General features: G+C 24.1%; 1 protein-coding gene across 1 annotated transcript in view; it reads right to left on the bottom strand.

Moving 5' to 3' along the window:
* The window catches only part of LOC132920618 (uncharacterized), a 122,624-nt gene that overhangs the window by 34,432 nt on the left and 65,072 nt on the right, over positions 1–23,120 (bottom strand). The window contains exons 3-4 of the mRNA XM_060983123.1: positions 15,335–15,458; positions 13,323–13,408 (exon numbers count right to left, since the gene is read on the bottom strand). Of these exons, the coding sequence (XP_060839106.1) occupies positions 13,323–13,408; positions 15,335–15,458 (210 nt within the window). The remainder of the gene's footprint in view (positions 1–13,322; positions 13,409–15,334; positions 15,459–23,120) is intronic.

Here is a 23,120-nt window from a genome sequence, read left to right as displayed (position 1 = left end):
AGTATATATATGTATATATTATGGAGTCACTAGTAATGTAGACCAACATTTTTTCTTCGTGAGCTTTTTATTTTATTAATTTATTGTTATGAACAAGACATGCATAAGGGTACAGATCCAGCAATAAATAAAAGTAGTAAATATTAAAATCGTTTTTTAAATTTATTTATATGCATACATGTGTACATAAAAAATCTATTAAACTTTAAATAACAATTTGTTGAAAGAAACAATATATTTCCTTTTGTTTATTGTATTTTGCCATTTTTTGTCATAGCTTTGAAAAATAACGGATATAGAACATTACATATATTAGTATTGAGTAGGTACATAGATTTTTCAAAAAAAGAATTGTAATATTTTACAAGTTTACGACTATGTCAGTATCTCGTATTGTCAGCAATGAAGCTACTTTCCATGGTAAATTTCAAGTAGAATATGTCATAATATATTGAACCATTTTCTCTCGCTTTTATAACTTTCATCTTATACAAGACTTTTGAAATACGACTTACGAGAGCATTGATTGAATGTCAAAAATTGTCAATGTTCTTGCATATTCGTTATTCGTTTACTATAGTAATACGTATATAAAATACAAAACACGTACAAACAAATATTAGTTTTTATTTCAAATACGATAATTTTTATTTTACGTCAATCATTAATTTATTGATGTAATAAGACATAGATGTATTTCATCAGTATTAATATTCTCTGTTTACGAACACCGTCGCTTATTAGGATATTTCTAGATTCCACTGTAGTATAAATATACGTTGAAAAATAATCCTTCTAGATTAGGTTAGGTTAGTGAACACTTTTATTTCTTCAATGGCGTATGCCATAAATATATATTACTTACATTGTATTGGTTATTACAAATCGCTGTCATATAAAATAGTTGTTTCCATTAAATGAACATATTCAGATCATAATATTTTTAATTATCTGTTTTAATTATTATAATATAAAAAAAAATGGTACAGTGTACTAAACGGCAAATGTATACATAGTGATTCAATAGATTGCCTGAAATCGACCATAAATAATAATACGAGTATTATGTTGAAATAAAATGTATTTATTTTAGAGATTCTATGACCGTATGATAGTACGACACACGGATAATAGAATCTCTAATTATTTTAATGATTATTTAAGTCACAATATTTTAGTTCATGATACACCATCTTAACTAAACATAATTTTGATAGTGTATCGGTAGCAGTAATATTATTTATTTGACTTATAATGAAACAAGTTAAACAGTAATAATGTAATAATATTATAATTATTTCGACTCATTGATGATACAATAATCCTAGAACACGTTTTGGTGAAGAGTTTTGTAAAATGCATTAGCTTCTAATTGAATAAAAACTTGGTTTCAACTGTCGGTCGAGATAAATGGAGTTGTTGTAACTTGGGTACGAGCAACGTGAGGAAATTAGGCGTGCATAAATTTTAACTTTTCTTCTCGTTCGACAAAATAATAAATTCGATGACAATTTGACAATCAATTTAACTTGGCTAAAACGTATCGTTACACTTACATAGCATAATGCAAACCCACTCTCGAGGTTTAAGAGTCTTCGGAAAAAAATAAGCACGAAAAAACATTTGGGTTCTGATGCGTAATCGAGTGGTCTGAATTAAAAAAAAAGCAGTCGGTTTGTCTCACATTTGAATCTTTTAATTGAAAATTAATTTTATTGAAAGATGAATAAGATATATGCGCTCATTAGCTATCAAAATTCTATGATATTAAAATATGACATAAACTATACACTAAAAACTGTATTTATATGTTTGTTCCTGTTTGAACCAAGTTAACCCGTATAATATCTTCACATTGTATTATAAATTTAACTTTTTTTTTTCATAACATAAAACACGTCTTTTTATCATTAATTTTAAACCACAAAATGTTTTTCTTAACAAATTAAACTTTTCAAATTATAATTGTTTGTATTAGATTTGAACGAGCGATTAATGTATTGATTTTTAGAATGCAACACGTGAGTGTCTTTTTTATATATGTGTAGTGTATACCATGTATAAAATTAACTGTAGAATACATTTTTTACTAAATTTCACTAGTTTCTGGTAGAAAATTTTGTATTTAATATCTAATTGATACTTTTGAAAGATAGTTCAAAATTAAAGGCATAATTCCACAAGTATTTTTTATGGGCATCTGAAGTTTAAATTTCGAGGTAGTTAAATATTCACTCGTTAAATAACAAATTCTCATCAAACGCTTTTCTTATTTTCTTTTTAATCAAAAATAAATGATTGTAGTTACTTGACTCTTTATAAAATATTTATATTATAATTTCTTACACGTGGTGTAATTTTCTTAATATTTTAACTTTTTATTGCTATTTATAGGCATTTTAATTTTTCTGTTATTTTTATTCATAACATTTTTGTTGGTAAAATATTTTCAACTAAAAGCTTAAAATAATGGTTTTATTGTTATTTAAAAAAATTAAAGATGCATGATTTTTTTATAAGTATATGACGTACGGACATCGACCTCGACCTGTAACTTTACGAGGGAATAAAGTAATGTCTTACATTAAAATGACAGTGTACAAACACCGAACATCTTAGTGACAATTATTATGCGCAAAATCCGTGACTCGTCGTTGCACACGACAATGGAAAACTACACACGATGGAGAACAGTGTGGAAAGAACGTGTACGAGTGCGAAGTTGTACTTGCTTAATGACGAAGTCACAAAGAGAGCAAAAAAAAAAAAACGTAATCCCGCTCACAACAACGTGGTTTTCTATATACAGATGCGACGATTGTTATTAACAGTCATAACTGTACATGAAAAAAATATTAAAACACTCTAATAAAAGTTATTACGCCATATGACAATAATGATAATGGACGGACAGTATTTCGTGCGGTGCGACACGTACCCGTTGTTGAATTACAAAATTAGTAAATTATTTTATAGTTAAAATTGTATAAATTGTTTAGGATTGAAGATTTAGTATAAGTTTTTTATAAGTAGTTCATATTGAAACTAAAAAATATATAATCGATTTTTTTTATAGACATTTAAAGTTTAAATTTGTACGAATTTCTATGTTTAAACAAAGAATAACGATTTTATATATTTTATATACGTAGTAATTTTTTGTGATGATTCAAAAATATTTTTTGTAAAAATTTGAAACTTTTACGCATATTATTATATTCGTATTTTATAAACATAATGACATTTTTAAAACATTTAGATTAAGTTTATTTCATATTTATAGTTTTTACCATATCAATGTAGGTATTATTAATAATAATAAATTATTATAATATTTAATATCAATATACTCGTATTTATATAATAATAGAGTAACAGATCTAGCAAACTACTCAGAATCTTTTTTTCATATGCAATGGTTCATTTTTCGATTTTTAATAATTTTTCATCATATTATACTCAAACAATAAATGTATGAGATGTGTAATGAGAACATAATTAGTGACTAAGAATACATCTATTGATGAAATTACTGGTAATTGAAAGTTGAATTTGAATTAAACGATAAAAAATTGCTTTAACAATTACTTTTTTGATGGTCATCATTTACTTGGGAGTGGTAGCAAATGATACTTTTTAAACTATTTTTAACGTTTTGATTTTATCGTTATTATTTTGATTTTTACTTTTTGGAGCGATAGTGTACCTAAATTCTTAATTTAATATTTTAAAGAAAAACACTGTTATAAATTTTATGATATATTCTGTGTATAAAAATTCAGTTTCTAACGAGCAGTTAATTAGTTATAAATATTTAAAGCGTAATAGGAGAACGCAGTGGAGAATAGGGATACCTCACTACTCTTTTCGCATCTATACTAAAAATACTTTTACCTCTAATAGTTTGAAACGTTAATACTTTTTGAGATACTATGTGTTTACTATTAAAATAATCACCCTGTATACATAATATAATATGATATTAATTACTTCATTACAAAACTGTTATTAAATATTTTTCACCAATCTTGTATAATGATACTAAGTACTTAACCGTATTGTTATTTGTAAGTGAAATTCGATTGGTTATTATCTCTGTTAGGAATAACCACTGTGGCCGGGTTATAGTTATTGTTCGATTCAATCATTTATTCTCCACTAGCTGACAATAAATATAAGACAGTATAGGAAATAATGTACAATTGTTTAAACTGAAAATTAGGGATATGTTTAATGAAGCTTAAGATGTTTAATCTAGATAATGGTTTTTGGGTAGAGAGCTTTTCTTCGAGGATTTTGAAATATTATTAATACCATTATGACGGAGATGTGCAATGTTCAGTGTTCATAATATATTATACTATTATTATTTGATGAACATGTATTTAATCGTATGATTTGTATTTTGTATGGTCGCACATTATATTATAAACGAGTATTGAGTAATGAGTGTACGATTCATCCTTTGAAATTAGAGAGATATAGCTTAGAGTTAGGTAGCGTAATAACGTAGGGCGGGGTTGTACTATATTTTAATAATGTTTAAATGTAAAATCCAAAATGTAACACAATAAAGTATAACTGTATAATTTTAACAATAATAAAAATAATACTTTACTTAAACATCAAATTAATTGTATGTTAATAATAATGAAAATGTAAATGAAAAAAATAATTGTCAAAGAACTGTATTTTTATTAGAGCTACTGTGTCCTAAGTCCAAATCATGTTAAAATTAAATTATTTTTTTAATTTTCAAAATATAATAAACTATTGGTTTTCTTCTGTTCTAGGTTTATGATTTAAAATATAATCATTTTTTTTTTTCATATTGCTTTTGTCAAGTGCATTATATATTAAACATAATACAGTATATAGAGAAGTACATAAAAAAACACTTCAATAATTAATAAGAAAAGTTAATAGAATTGAAAATTCAGTGAATAACAACAGGAGAATGAAGAACATTACATTAGAATATATGTGACCTCAATAATGGTGATAAAAGTGCAAAAAGGTGGCGTTACTTTGCCTTTATGAAAATAAGTAATTCGATGAGTTTTAGTTTTTTTACTTATGAAATAAAAGTTCCGATCGCCATGTAATTACGAAATTCAACAGTTTATTTATAAACGCATATGTATTGTACCTATATATAATATGTATGCCACAGATTTCATCACATATTACAGATACATCCATTTTTTACTTTCATTGATATTATAATTAAGTATTACTAAATAATAGTTTTTTTTTATATATATATATATATATATATATATAGTTTTTATATTGTATTTACCAAATAAATAATAAATAATTGTAAAATTGAATTATTTTCAACTTAAATTATAATATTGATTTAGGGCATTTAGGTAATTATTAAAATACAAATTCGTTCATTATTAAATGTTTATTTTTTATTATTTTATGATGAATATACTGTATTTATTTTGAATGGTCAATAACACTTCAGATCATTACATCAATAATATGGATAAATATCCAAATTAAAAAAAAAAAAAAAATGAACAAATGGGTACCTATAGCTCTGTTGTATAATTAATGTCGAATGCGTAATGGTAACTATAATGGATGTGTTTAATATGAATTCAATATCATCGTATTCAAAAAATTATTTTGATTGGAGGTGATCTGTCATCCTAAATCACCAAGTATATTCCACGATATGTTTTTAGATATTGCTATTAAAGTAATTTAATTTATTATTTTGGTAAGTTGATTTTGTTTTTTGTCGAATTCATTGCGCTCATTATACTAATAATTGCATATTAATATTTAGTTATTGAAATAGCAAATAAAAAAATATATGAAAAAAATGTGTACTTATTTATATCTATATAATAAAATTCAATCAAAAATCAATTTCGTAAAAAGTGAGGGTTACATCAGTTTGCCTATTAACTGACGATATTATATTATAATATAATAATATATTATTCGTTTTTAAGTCAATACCACATTATAGAAAAACAATGTGAATAAATTCATAAATAAGTAATAGCTTAATATCTAAATATTTTGAAAATTTCATTGTGTAGTTATATGAAATAAAATAATATACGTGAAAGTTTCAAGTCCTTACAAAAAAATATTTAAAATACAACAAAATAACTAAAATTGTTTAAACATTTCCTATAAATTTAAAGTTGAAATGTAAAAAGAAGTTTGTGCTTATGCATTTTTAATATTTTTATTCGGCTATAAGAAAAACGTATGTTGGATCTTGTATTAGAATTAATAAGCATTGACCCGGTGGATATTTTCATATCGAAAATAATTTAAAAAAAAACTTGAATTTCAAAATTATGAATTTCTCATGTCTCAAATAACTAAAATACTTTGTAAATTTTATCATGTATAGACAATGATAATATAATACTATTTGGCGAACATTTCAAGTATTTGTGATTATTCTCATAAACAAATTAATGTAACATAACTATGATAAAATTTTTTGTTTATTATTTTTGGGTATGCGTAATATCGTATTGCATTTTCAAATCTTAACCCTTTAATATAAAATAGAACACTTTTACGATTTTCTAATTACAAATTAACTTAGCAAATTTTTGTGATTTTGACGCAATTCAGCAATTCATGGAGCGCTTATACAAACATGTTGTGATTATGTAGTTTTGATGTTATTTTAATTGGAAAATAAACAAATTATGAGAAACCTTGTATTTAATTTTTAAAGTTTTTGACTAAATGAAAAAAATTGTATTCACAATAATAAAAAAAAAACTTAAAAATCAAAAATGTATTATGCCTATTAATAACTTAAAAATAATGACAATTTTGTTGTGTATATAGAATGCTGAAACGTTTGATGAAAAACTAAAGTATCTGTAGTTAACAAAATTGATTTTCTCTAAAACTAGTTTTAACTGTTAAAAATTCATGTTTTCTCAGATTATTTTAAAAGTATTGTGAATTTTTGATCTGGAGCTTTTTAAATGTAAACTAAATTTAATTTTCTTTCAGAAACTATTCTTAAAGTATTATTATTTCAACTATATACTTAATGCGAATACAGACACACAAAACAAAAATAGCCATCATTGCAAAATCAATATATTCATTACTCTGCTTTGAATCTGAAAAATAAAACTGACTTCAGCTACCTGCTAGTAGGTTTCGAGTATAATATATTGTCATTAATGAGGTCACATTTAAGTTTATGTTAAATTGAAATTCAATGAAAAATCGTTGTATACAAAAAACAATTCTAAGGAAATAAGACTAATGATTCAATCTTTATTTCTGTGTATAGTTTATATTATACAACTATAAATAATTTATTAATTTGAAAAAAAAATGGAATTAAATGATTTTTGAAAAAATATTTTTATTAGAAATTGCGTTTGATATAAACTTAAAATTATTATTATAAAAAATGTTTACCTTCCTTCGTAAATTTTTGAATTAAAATATTTTAATATAATATAATAATATTTATAATTGAATAATATATTTTACTGTATTATTGAAATAACTTAAGAATATGTTTACAATGTTTATATGTTTCATTATGAAATATAGCATTGAATTTATGATCTATCTATTGACGACCAATCTACCAATTTCAAACGTGTAGCCTATTTATTTTTTTACTTTTGTGCATCGTGCATTATTTAGGCCTATATTTGGTATGCCACTGATTATGATCGTCGAGGGACCATAACGTGAAAATACTTTCTTTCGGTTTATACATTTCGGGTATTATCCAACAAGCGACAGCCGTACTAAGTGCATAAAAATGAACACAATTAATTAATCATTTAAAAAATATTAGACCTAATGACAACTTTACTTATAATCTCTAACCACTACCATTCAAGTATTATTATTTATTCACAATACTATTAATAATAAATATGACTCGGCTTTGAAATCGTTATTTGGTGTACAATATATTATTTTTATTTTTGTGTACTAAATGTATATAATAGAATTACATTTTAAACAAATAATAATAAATTATATTATTTTTTTAAAGATATAACGTGGTTTGAAAAAATAATTTGTTTTTTATTTTATTTTAAAATATCCAAGAAAGATATACCAATTGACATAAATTATTTTCTTTTTTAGAAACTGACATTAACTTATATTTGTAACCAGCTGCAAACTAAATTGAAATATTTTTAATAAAAGTGTAAATTCATTTTTAATTTTGGTTGTACAATGATATTTACGTATATACAATATATATATATATATATATATATATATATATATGTGTGTGTGTGTGTGTACAAAAAACAGTTTCTGCAACCTCTATACAAAGTATAAATTTTCTTATTTTTGAATTCTGAGTAGCTATATTTATCGATTTTAAAATTGAATCTAGCTGGTATCTTCTTTGAAAAGTCGTTTTTCAATTTCCTAGTAGATAGGTAGTTATATATCGAGCGCAAAGAAGAACTACCACCAACCTTTGAAGAAATTGAGAAAATAACCAACACTGTTTAAATAGAGTTCCACAAAGAAATGTGATGATATATCATTGTCTATACACAATGTACATTTATATTATTAACTATTAACACTACTATGTTACATAGAATTAAGCGAAGGGAAACGAATGCATATTGCCTGGTCTGGCATTTTATAATTATCAACGAGATAAATATTATGTTACCCAATTGTTTATTCTTTTTTTGTTGATATTTGATAGATTTTAATTTTACTTTATAGGTGAGGGCAAATTTAAATAACATATTAATAATCAAAACAGAATAAATGTACAAAGTAATTATATACATTTAAAATCTACTTTATTTTATGTATAAAATTATTTTCATAAACATTCATCACTAAAATGAAGCATTTGTAAATACCCATTGTGTTTATAACATAATTACAGTGTAATTATAAATTTGAATTCTATATGCCAGTACAAACAACAATTTGAAGTATTGTATGGGTAAATGTATTATACACCGTTCACCAATTTCGCTTCGAAAGATAACTTTTAAGAATAATTAAATGTATATTAGATTTATGACGAAAACGTCGCTTTAAATATCTTTGGCGAGTTTAATGTAGCTTGAAATAATTGTAATTATATTGTAATCAAATTTATTTACAAGACATATGTATATATTTACTGAATTTTATAAAGCGATTTTCTTAAATATCAATATTAATCTTTAGAGAGAAAAACATTCCTCCTTAAATTGCATAATTTATTTTAAGTTGTATTTTAAAACTAAAATGTTTATTAAACACGAATTCGTGATTTTAAGATCTAGTATAATTTATTCATTGTAAATATTTTAAGTTAGATGAAATGAAAATTGCGTTTTAAGATAGGTACCTAATATAACTAGGAAGAATTATAACATCGTACTAATACATGTATGGTAAACCATTACTATTGTTTCTGGTTTCTAAACAGATATAATTATTATCAGCTTATATAAATAATAATTAATGAGAGGTCACCATAAAAAACGTACACTCAATCAACGAAACAAATTTTATATTCAATGGAATGTATTATTAAATATATTCAAATTGACATTATTACTACAGTATACACGTTTATACTGACTGTACATAATACTTGTATATCGAATAATATGACTTACAGAAGATTAACTGCGAAGAATAGAATAAATCTAATAACGTCTAAACTAGTTATTTTAGTTTTTAGTTCTTTTAAATTTCCAAAATGTTTGCAAGTCATTTTTAATCATTACCAGATCATAATGATATAATATACTCGTAGTTATAGTATAATATTAGTATCTGTTTTAATAGGTTGGCGATGGGATTTAAAATATAAAAAACTATAATATAGGAATGCTATCTTTAATGTTAAATTGAATAACACTCTTAATTTATATAACTAGTGTTTGTATAAAAATATACATCATAATGTAGGTGTATATAATTATGAGATTTTTCTATGTTAATAATGAATTTGTAATATTTTTAAATCATTACTGTTCGTTCGAAATGTAAATTAGCTCATATACATGGCTTATGCATAAACATTAACTACTTACCAAAAAAGAAACGAAACATTTTTTTTTAACGAGTTTTGATTCATGATGTGAATCAAATATATAAATTATTATGAAAACTATTAAACTTTTTTACTAGATAAAAAATAGGTTACTTATATTTTAAATATATAAAGTATAAGATTAAAAAAATGAATTTAATGTAAAATTAATAGATTTTTAAAACAAATTAAATATAGTAAATGTACTGAAATTCAACTGTCAGTACTTTTTATAATATTATAGAATGAAAAAAAAAATGTTATATTTTTTACAGTAAATTGATTGAAACCAAAAATAATACTTTTATAAAGTTATTATTTTTTTTTCACATTTTGCTACTGGAAATGACATTTGGTTTTCGAAAAATGCTATCAATCACAAAATCGTCATACCGATTGCTGTTAGGTAAAAAAAGTTCTGAAAATGTATACTTCATTACTATATAATATAAAATGTGTATAATATATCTATCGCGTATGTATACAACTGTGAATAAATGTATTACATATATAAAAATATAAATAATTTTTTTCACATTTATTTCTACCACGGCTGAATGTCCCGTAATAATTGTATTGTAAGTAAACACAATATTAATGCAAATTGAAAGGAATTTTCCAATAAGTGAAATGTTTTGCGAATGAAATATTAATTTTCCCGGCATGAGTAGACTTGTTGTGTAACCCAATGGTTTGTATCACTGTCTTTTATATAGAAAACATTCACAATGGTATATAACGATGATATGTATATACGTGATGATTCAACTAATATGTCTACTGCCCTTTTATTCTATAGTAATGCATTTATTCAATTACTTTTATGGTTTATGAAACTTTTAAGTATCTACACCACTTATAAGGGACATATTAAATTTTTGTTTTGTTTGTCATTCTGGGTGTGTTTTGTCATTTTGTTCAGACGAGATCCATTATTTTATACTGTAAACTGTTATAACAGGATAATTTTTTTGAAAATTTTAATAAGTAGTTTCTGAGGAATTTAAATGTTTATAACAGAAATATTAGCCGTTAAAATGTTTTTACAAATATATTAAATGTATATTATATCGGATTTAGTATTTGTTTTACATGAAAACTTTTTAAAAACTATAACATTTTGATAGAATTACGTGTTAAGCACTATAATTTTCAAATCATCATAGTCCTCATATTATCTTTCAAATAAATCTTTTCGTGAATCAATTTTCGTCATAATAAATACAAAAATAAAAAAAACTTAGTACAAAAGTTACTTTAGTTAAACTAAGTACATATTAAACCAACTTTAAATTTACATGTATCAAAATGATCGAAAAAAAAAATCATCTGCTTATCAATATTATTTATTGTAGTGATTTTAATTCAAATAAAAAGAAATCTATATCACTACGATACACTCTTGTATAACTTAAATAAAAAATTTAAGAAATTGGAATTACTGTTTTTAATTATTATTTTTAAAAACTAGAATAAATGCAAAATGCAATAAAAAAAAAATGGCTAAATCACATGAATCATCCTGTATACATGATATAATATCAGCCACGCATATAACATATTATATTATAATTTAATACATGTTACAACGCGGAAACTAATCAAATCAACCCAACATTGGTCACAGGTTTAACCGTCACAACAGAATATTATCACATTATTTAAATCAATACAACTGTTGTAGGCTGTGTGCACGAACTACATATTTGCCAATAATATTATATATGTAATATAGTTTATATAGAAGATATACGAGTAGCATATATATGTGTACGTAAATCTACATTCGGTGCATACAAAGCTCGCGAGTGAATATTACATAGCCGCATAGGATATTACATCTTTATATCTGTTTGATAAATTGAGCATCCCTATCCCTATTTTATTCTTGTAATTTATTCATATTTAAATTTTTTGAATTTTAAGGAAACCTTAAAATTCATATTTTCATACTTAGACTTTTCGTGTAATTTAACGATAATAATGTACTTGTGATGATACAAATTAATTTTTTTCAATGGAGAACTATGCTTTATGACTAAATAATTAAGAACGTGAATTTTTTTCCTTCAAATTTTGAAATATTTTCTTATAAATTTTAGTTTTTGTAGAATTAAAAATAATAGTCCATGATAATGGTTGATTTAAAATATAATACAAACGGGGCTTTAATAATATGAAAATATTAGTAACCAATATTAATCTATTAACCTTTTTAAAATGTATTAGAACTACAGTCTGAGTATAAATAATAACAATAGACTAGATATTTAATTTGTTTGATTTTTATATGTATACCTATTATTAAAAGTTTAGTAAACAATATTTAATAACTCATATACCAACTACTCGTAAGAAATTTGATTTGAATATATCAATATTTTCAAAATATTCACAATCTTAATTATTTAATTGGAGAGTACTTAAGGGCTAGTCCCTAAAATTAAAATCATTATTTATATTATGTATTTTTAATGTTATAAATTTACTTATTAATTTGTGAAAGAAGATTAGCTGAGCTCAAATAATCCCTGCCTATGCTTATCGTGGCACTTTTTAAATAATATGACGGTCATTAAATATACTTAAAGATTTCAAAAATTATAATTTAATTATTAAATGGTAAATGAAAGGATGAGGGTGATTTATATGGTTTATGAATCATTTTGTCTATTATAATAGTTTATGTATAATATATTAATATATATTTAGAGAGAGAAAGAGGCGATTGACATAACATAACTAGTATTAAATCAACGAATCTCTCGGTCTATTGTTGGTGTACTCTAATTGCAGTAATATCTATATATATATATATATATATATATGCCTTGCACACACACAAACACACACATACACATACACATCGTTTATATTTATAGTATATAATAGTCATTATCAATAACTGAAAATAGCTATAAAAAATCAGTTTATTGTGTTGTTATTTCGTCGTAACAGTGTACATACACAGATAGTTTACACAACAGAAATAATACCGCGGGCTATATTTTATACCATAACTTTGAAGAGGTATCCCAAAATCCCGGGTTTGTGCCGATTCCACTGGGTTAGTGATTAAGTATTAACGATTTTCATGGAAAATTTGTCGCTTTCAAATTAGACTATTATATATCTAGGTAGCGTTGCATCACCGGTAATACCACAACTGAATAGCCCCCCTCCCTCATATCAGATTAGATATCTATACACTCTCCTCAAAAAAATAGAATAATACTCAATAATTGCACATTTTAGCGTAAACATAAAATAATCGTGTACTCACAAAATAAATTCCTATCAACAACACGATGCTGGTCAGTATACCGCATCCCGCACACACCAACACTACCATATGAAAAACCACTGTAGCTGAAACATAATAATGAATACAATTTATTTATTTTATGTTTACATAAAAGACATTAGCAAGTAAAAACACAACACCTATATATATATGAATGCTTATAATTCAGGCGGGGTGTATATACATTATAATATGTGAGCTGTTGCGTAGCTAATCATCCGAGTAGTACGTAGTATATAGGAACTATATATGCACATTTTAGGTCCATAGAGGTAGGTAGACAGGTAGGGAGGTACGTGGAAATACGTGTAAATATTGTACATGAAGTACATTATTTTATAATAGTTTTTAAAAGTGTGGCGAAAAATTTTCGGATGGGTTTTCTACAATATTTTACCAAGCTAGTAAATGTTTTGTTCACGAATATACATATATTGTGTATATTTTTTCCTTAAAAATATCAATTATTATTCCTTATTAGAATATATAGTTTGTAAGTGTGATGACATAATATATTGAATTATCATAAAGTAATATCTTTACTCGCGTTAATGGGAAACCGCTTAGCAATACTGTAATTCTAGAAAATGATCATTTATTATTTAAGTAGATCTCTAAGCAAATTACTTTTGAGTGTTCTGAGAACTATTCCAGATAGCGACTAGGCAGATAAATGTTCTATATATCTAATGACGGGTTGCTATAGCTAAGTTTAATTTAAAATGGAATTAAGTTGAGTTTTAAAAAGTTAATTTAGGTTTGTAGTTTTAAGTCTTTATGAAGATTTTTATTAGTGAATTACTACGGTGGTTGGTGACAGTTAACTGAAGCAGACAGATAGACTGAAACGCCTGGAGAGTTTTGATATGAAAGGTTTTGTCACATCCCAGAATTGAGTTTCGTATGTTCAAACAGGTAAGATTATTGATTTATATATTGTTAGTTTATTTGATAAGGAAAGTTTCAATTTTGATATTAGTCTTAGCCTCTCAGGGAATAAATGTATAAAAACGGTAAGACAAATTTTACCAAAAACTGCAGAAATAATTTCTACAATGTAGCATACAAATATTATCCTCTTTAATTTTCTGGTTCTAATAAAGGTATACTATTCGTTTATATTATTAATCATTCATACAAGTATATTCTATTATAAAACAATAAAATAATGTATTTAACTTAAAATTAATTTCAATCTAAAGGTCTGTTAATATGTTATTAAAATGTTTAATGAAAACATATAAATTATTAACGTAAAGTATGAATTTGTATTATTTTTGTGGTTATATGTTCATTTAACACTTCAAAATGTATATTTAATGTATATTTATGTTATATTCAGCAACAGAGAAATAATCAGAATATTTAGTACATGATTTTTGTTTTACTGAAATTAACAAATATTATTATATATTATTCAAAACTTCCATTTTAAAACAGTATAATATAGAACCTATAATATTGAACGATATAATGAAACTAATGGACAACCTCGTTCCATTCCTAGTGCCACCAGGATTGCACAAACTAATTTATAATAAATATAAACACTTGACACAAAGCTAATGGCCCTTAAAGCCGAAGCTACGTGTTTGATAAAAAAAAGAAAAGAAAAAAGTATACTCAATAGAGAAGAAATATAAAAAGTGTTATAAGCTTTTGTCTGTTTTTTTTTATTTCAAGTTCAAACTAAACGAATTAAAACCACACTTGACGAGTAAAATCTAATTCTGAAATAAAACTATTAATATTTTTTTTATTGCAATAAAAATGTTACTTTAATACTCTCCTATCAAATAAAAATATTTTTTCTTTTTTAATTATTTTATATAGATAGGTAATTGGATTGTTAATTTTTGAAATTAAAGTTAAATAAGCACAACTGATAATTCTGATATTAAACTTAACTGTAGTAAGATTTGAATTATAAACACAAGATAAAAATAGTTTTAATAAAATATGTGTGTACTATAAATACAAATATTGCTTACTTTCAGAAATTTTTTCCGGTTCTAGAAAACTTTTGCTCTGTGGAGCGGTTCCATTCCCAGTCCAATATGGTCTTTCAAGGTGTATAAATGATCCTAGTATGCTAGTGTTTAAAGTAAAAAAGGCCTGAAACACAAAGAAAAATTATAAGTGGCATAATAGTTTTTATTTTACGACGAAGCATTATATTTAGTATAACCAACATAAATTCTAATATAATTACTATTATTTTTCATTGAATAATATATATTATTATATACATATATTCTTCAGTAGAATATTATTCAATGAACCGTGATTTTTAATAATATTTTATCACGATAGAATGTTGAATAATTAATAACGTTTACAGATTTAAATTTTAAAATATTTATAAATATAATTCCTGCGCAATATGGATTAATAATTAACAATTAAAAATGTATTGTATAGAAAAAGTATCGTTAAATCATTTAACCACGGATTATCTTATTATTCAATTTTGTTTAATAATCTACGGCTTAATAATACGATATTCTACATAAACTACCTCGCTGTCTACAAATATTGTTTTCAGCACTGCAATAATTCCACAAACAACCAATTTGATACACGATTACGAATAGGCAGCTTATACTGTACACAATATGCTTTAATTAAAAAACTTTTCATTCAATAGCAAACATATTATAATATATATATTAACTATATGGTTTTGTTATATGTATATTATTGAGGTCTTAGATCGGTATGATCATTGTCGGATACTTTGGGTGTACTGACTTGGAAGTAAAACCGCCAATGTACGAAAAAACTACCAAATTTAAAGTGAAATACAGTATTGGTATTTTGGTAAGCTAGCGGTAAAGGGACTTTAAATTTGAAACAACAATAAATCATTGCATTCGTAAAGCCATTTTGAGCAGATCCAGGTTTGTTCTAAAATTATCAAGTTTTGTTAATACGAGTTCATGCTAACATTTATTTTTGTTTTGAGGAGTTACATTGAATGATACATATTGCTAAATTCAAAATATTACCTCACTAAAGTACAATCAGATGATAAGTTTGATTTCTTATCTAAAATGGTAAAAAACTTTTTGAGCTTTTTTACAGCGCTGAAAAGCTTTTACAGAAAAACCACACATCATTGTAAGCTCAGAGATCCTATTTCGATTCACTAAATCGAAAATTTACGAGTCTTTTCGAGAGAAGTGTAAGTATGACCGACGTACGTTATTAGCTTAGTTATTACGCGGAAGAAATCATAAACTTAAATTAGAAAAAGATATAAAATCCAACAGTTTTAATAAACAAAAAAGAAATAAAATGGTAAATCAAAATTACGGTATATAAGTGACGTTAAATTATTCATATATAATATAGTGTATACTATATTATAATATAACTGATTAAAAAAATATTATTAGACGAATAACTACATGATCTCAAAATATTTTTCCTACTTAGTACTAACCCATAACATAGATTTTCAAATTATTTATTTCAAGTATTATATAATAATGGTTACTGTAAAATGAGAGCTTTGCCTAATGTTGTAAATATAATTTTAAAAACATTTTATATTAAGGATCTCTACTGAAAAATATACTGAATCCTATTTGTTTAATTTCTTTCATTAACTATAACTTATAACTTATATTATATTAGACTTGCTTATCTACAAACTGTTAAAAAAATAGTATATTTTACATAGGAATTATATTTTATAATCGTGTAATTACTACATAAATATATTATTTTTTCACAATTATTTTGTTACGTTCTGTTTTATCATTATATTAGATATTTTTATATGAGTTCCCTATAAATTGCATTGCAAGAAGTTACGGTTTGGCGTGTATATACATGAACATTGAACGTTATTAAATAAAAAGTATCTACGTGCTTACTACTTCTTAGCTGCAACAGTTCAAAGATAAATTCAACTACAGACAACATTTTACACGTATGAATCCAATTAACAAACGGTAAACGTACAGTATTCTTAATAATTATGTTTAAATATGTGTACAAAATAGTTGGATATTTACGGAGACACATCAAAGTTATTTATTCGTTACCAACAACTTACATTCTATTAAAATATACTTTTCTGTGAATTTATATCCAAGTAAAAACGAAAACACCAACATTATAGTATCACAATATGAATTTAAAAAATGCTTACAGCTTTATACGGATTTAACAAAATTATTTAGTAAAATATTATCAAATAACAACGTAAGAGAAAATTTCGAATACTCGCTTACAAACACAATACTTTTTCTACATATTATTTTAATGATGTGATGTGTAGAAAAAATATAACACTTGACATTATTGAAAAATACCCATTAGCAATAATTTTAATTTTGTAATCTGTTTATATGAATAATTTGTATAGTCTAATATTAAGTGTGTAGTTGTTAGCTAGTATTTAAAAACCTGTAATTAATAAATAGATTAAAAATAAACACATTTATTTTGTCATATAAACAGAAAAATTTGTCAACTTAATTCAATTTATTAAAATGTAATCATTGCACGTTACGCTTATTTATATAGTTTTAAGTGTTTACATAGTCTTTCATCGGCAGTGTACTTCACTCCAGGAATTTAAGTAGAAAAGTAAAACAATATATATAATATTTTTTTTTATTGCTGCAACAGAATTTATTTATGTTTTGCCAGAAGCTTATTTATCTTATTATTTTCATGTACATTTTTCATTTGCAATAATTGAAAATAAAATAATTTCCGTCCTTTTTTTAACATAAATTGTTTGGAAAAAAAACAAATAACATAGTATATACTTCATATTAAAACAGATAAAACTCTCTTATTTTTATTTTTACAAATAATAAAAATAAAAAAATCATAATCGATTAAATGCGAAAACATGTTATTTAAAAACCATTTTAATATCACCAATAATAGAAGTATTTACATACAAAAAGGGTATAAACAATAGAAATATTGAAATAATTTAAAATTTTAAACATACAATATTTTTCTTTTATTCCCATTTCCAAAGTTACTTTGTTCTTTTTATTGTTATAACGCAAACCAAACAATTAAAATAATCAACGCTATTTATTTACTAAATCAATTCAAAAGAATTTTAGGATAAAACCGATATTTTTTTGATAAAACAATAAACATTAAATTAAAGAAACGTGTGAATAAACTTTGATTGTTAAACAAGTATATTATTTTATAAGAATAAAACAAAAGAATATTAATAATTATAGAATTTAAAGGAAAACCACTTTACATTTTTTTTTATATAAAAAATTAAATATGTAAATTATTATTTGTGTATACAATCTAATAAGTAAACATTACAAATATTTTAAACAATAAATGATCAATCGATGAACTACCAAATACCACCCAAGACAGTATACGTCTATATTTTCATATTAATGTATGTGTTGAAAATTAATGCACCTACTACATAATATATAGAATCCATGGAAGTTATCATCCTTAGTGCATACTGCATAGTGCATATACATTATAAACTTACAATATTTATGGTTTTATTTTATTAAATATCCAACTATTTTTTTCTACCATCATTTTATATATTTTTTTAATTATTTGTACGATTATTGGTACACCAAAAATATAAAAATCTCATTTTGTAATTTGATACGCCTCTGTGAGTAAATCTTATATAATAATATGTAATTTATATCTAATACTATTATAGAATATGTAACATGGCTGACGGCCATAGTTTTAAAATATCAGGACCAGAACACTTCAATCAATAATAATAATAACACTCCTCACTATTTATTATTATTAACATTACAGCTAGGATTTTTTTACTAAATAAATTGTTAAAAAAGTGTATGGATATAATTGTTAAAAAAGGGAAAATAAAAAAAAGTATCCATTTTATTTAAGTTTAAGAAAAAGACAAAAAGTAAAATTATTTATTGAGATTAAAAAACGAATTTACAACCATTATTTAGTTTAATAATTTTAATTTCAATTTTAATCTTAACTTGATGATCTGATGAGCGTTAATATATTTTTATAGGTACATACATTTGAAATGATCTTTCTTTTTTGATTAGGACATTGTAGACCAAAACGCGCAAATGCATATAATATGTTCAAGTACTTATACAAGAATTGACAATTTCAATATATAAAAATCGATTTTTCGAACGACTAGTAAGTAGTATATCTAAAGTTTAACCACTTATAAGTTGTAACATATACCTAATTAACTAATCGTTTTATATTTTACTTTAATGTACATATCTATTTAAGTTGTAAGAAAATTCAGTTCTCAAATTTCGCATAACATAAGCTCTTCATATACATCAATTGCTCTCGCTGATTTTCTGGGTCGATATAGATCGTTTTTTTTTGAGTTAATAAATCTATTACGCTAAATATCAGCCTTATGATATATTGACTTTAAAATACAAATTTTGTTTTAGGGTGCATCTGATCCATGCTTATAATAAAATAATTCTACATTGAAATGGAATACAACATTTAAAATGTATACTTATATTGCCAATAAAAACATTTAAAAAACTACAATGCAACAATAATAACTTTTTTTTGATGTTGTATAACTCAAAATAACGTAAGAAACCCGTTGATTAATTTCTTTTATATAATAGGTATTTTATTGTTTGAATAATTATGCTATATAATACGCATAAACAATACAGGTTTACATTTTGTGCACGAAACACGTTTTTCCGACGTTTGCATTGATGGTCGCAAGGTAATTTGAGATATATTAATTTAGTTATTATTTTTAATTCAGTGAGTCACGAGTGAAATAAATTATAAATTGTTATAAGTATAATACGAATCGAGAATAATACACACCAATTAAATATGTGTGGTATATAGTATACCTATATTCTCAGACGGTGAGTTCAAATTATTTTGTTATGCTGAATCTTATTTGAAGAAAAGTACTAAAAGTGTTCTGAGAAACCCATGAAAAGTTTTGAAAAATGATTGATAATTAGAAGTCTAGTTTTTGGTATAATTGGATGTGGAATAATTTTTTTTTTTTATCACTTTTACACGTAATATATATTAATAAAGTACATTTTATTGTTACCATAAAAATACAAAATGAACAAAAAAATAATAATAACATGCGGCACATAATATAAAAATATTTAAAACCGACTGAATATTTTCAGTGACAATAATTGTGATAAAACATACCTATTGAAAATATGTGAATAATAGTGTATATTAAATGATATGAGACTCATGTGAGAAAAGCAATCAAAACAGCGATTGATGTATTAAATAATAGTACACGAATGATTAACAAATGATAATATTGAAACATTGAAATTTTCACTCCCCAACTTAATTATATCACAAAGTTACTAGTTAAAAGATCATTAAAATTGTAACGTTTTTTCTAAATAATAAATAATTATTTGGTAAAAAAATCAAAAATGTTCGTCATTGTTTAGTTAAAAAAAATGAGTTCATACGTGGGATAAATACGAGTGTTTTTAATCAATAAATTAACAATATACGCAGTTTGGATTATTTATTTGTTCCACTACGTTTATAAATCTTCCGTTTTAGAAAATAACAATGCTTCCAACGGTATTTCTTCGGTAATATTGTATGTATATATATTTATTTTTTTACTGGTATAATAATATAAGGTCCAATAAGTGGAGAAGAAAGTTATTTTTATTTTGAAAATAATGAAAATGCAATATCGGAATTAATATAATTCAAGTTTTTCGTAAAATACGTTTAAACACAATATACAATCAATATTATCCATATAGAGATGATTGTAGTTAAAAGGTAATGTTATAAAATTATTTTAACCAACAATACATAATATTATGTGTTACTAGATATTATCTGATCTATGAGTTATAGTTGTTATAGACTCCTAAAAATGTACGGAATATTATTTGAGTTTTCACTTAGTGTTATTAAATTTTAATAATTAATTTTAAAATAGTAACAGGACAATACATATTCATTTAAATGAGTACATTTTCGATTAAGACTTTATAATTTATAATTATTAATAAGCCTCAATCCGAAGATAAAATAAAATAACTATTTATGTTCATTTTAACTATAAAAATCAGAAAATCTATTATTTATAACAAATAATAATTTTCATGTTTTTTTTTATGCTTTTTGTTGAAAATTAAAATCTATTATATTTTTATTTAGGTAATTTAATACAAATTATGTATCCCACAATTTAAAATACGCTGTTTCGTTATATTGGCGCATTAGCAGATTTTAGATTATAAGCCGGAGAAATTGATTTAATAATGATATTATATTTTTTTTTTTCATATAGTTAATATTATTTTGTATCATTGAGCTGAGTTGTTAGGACAAAGCCACATATAAAACCTCCACATATTGAAAATAAAACACTGACAATTGTACTTTGTGCAGATAATTTTCTATTGTGTTACTTAATTTTTAGAAAATTGGAAAAAAAATATCGAAATGACATAAATTTTATTATTATGCTTCAAATCGTATAAAATTTACAGTTCATTAGTCCACTTTTTTATTTGATGAATCAATCAACGAAATTATTTGTACCGATTTAAATTCTGATGGATTATTAGGGTTCGATAATGTTTTAATCATCATTAGATATACATATAATATATTGTGTGATATAAAAACGCTTTTATAATTATGTGTATATACATACCATTCATGTATATTATATACACTGATACCCAACCGATAGACCATGCGAGCTTTGTACTAACAGAAATTACATATAATATGCTATATAGATTTTTTATAGTTACCTATATATATTTATACACACACACACGTATAACTTCATAATACATATATATTTTTTTTGTCACAAAAATAATAGACATAAATAACACATTATTAAACCGTATTTTATATTCACAGCAATAAATAATGTTAATTAGTATAACCACTGTATACGATATGATGTACCATACACTGCGTTGAATAATGTATAATGTATTTTTCATCGTATATCACCCATAAGTTATAACCGCTTCGAAATTTCGTAGGTAAATAAATTCAATAGAAGAAATATTATTTTCAATTATAAAACACGTAGCTATAAAATATTTCAAATTTGTGTGTCCATCTAACACCTGTATGTTTAGGATAAAGTTAATTAAATGTACATAAAATACCGTTTTTAATCTCATTGGGTTTTTTTGTGGTTTATGTTTAAATGTCACTGTTTAGGATTTATAGCTACTAGATGTGTAAATGCAGATGTGGTTTTACATAGAGCATTAATTTATTTTTCAGACCATATTTTACAATGACGAAATTTTACATTACAAATTGTTAGTAAGTTCGCGGTCTTAGGTATAGTGGCTAATGAGTATTAATTATAACCCGTTACTCATATAGTATTATGTTTAATTTACAAGACGAATATTAAGCGTATATTATATGTTTAGTTAAACTATATTGTAGTACTTATAGTACACTAGACACACTATCCGAACTCTGAAGTTTAGTATTTAATTTGTTTTCTAAAAATACGTCTCATTTCTACATTCGTTAAGTTGTAATATAAATAATTATAAACAGGTAGTTAAGAAACGTGTATGTATCTCGGTATAAAAATAAAAAGTTTTTTTTTAATGATTTTTTACAACATAGTACATTGCGTCTAATACGGTTTAAGAACGGTGAATCGTTGTAAATAGAGTATTACCATAGAGTAACGTATTATTTACTTAACCAATTGTGTGTCCAGTGATTTAATATTTATCGTCAATGTAAAGCTCTTTCACGCACGCT

Source organism: Rhopalosiphum padi, chromosome 2, assembly GCF_020882245.1.
Source record: "Rhopalosiphum padi isolate XX-2018 chromosome 2, ASM2088224v1, whole genome shotgun sequence".
Lineage (NCBI taxonomy): Eukaryota > Metazoa > Arthropoda > Insecta > Hemiptera > Aphididae > Rhopalosiphum > Rhopalosiphum padi.
The sequence above is the reverse complement of the archived record's forward strand: the minus strand, read 5'-3'. Positions and strand labels throughout refer to the sequence as shown.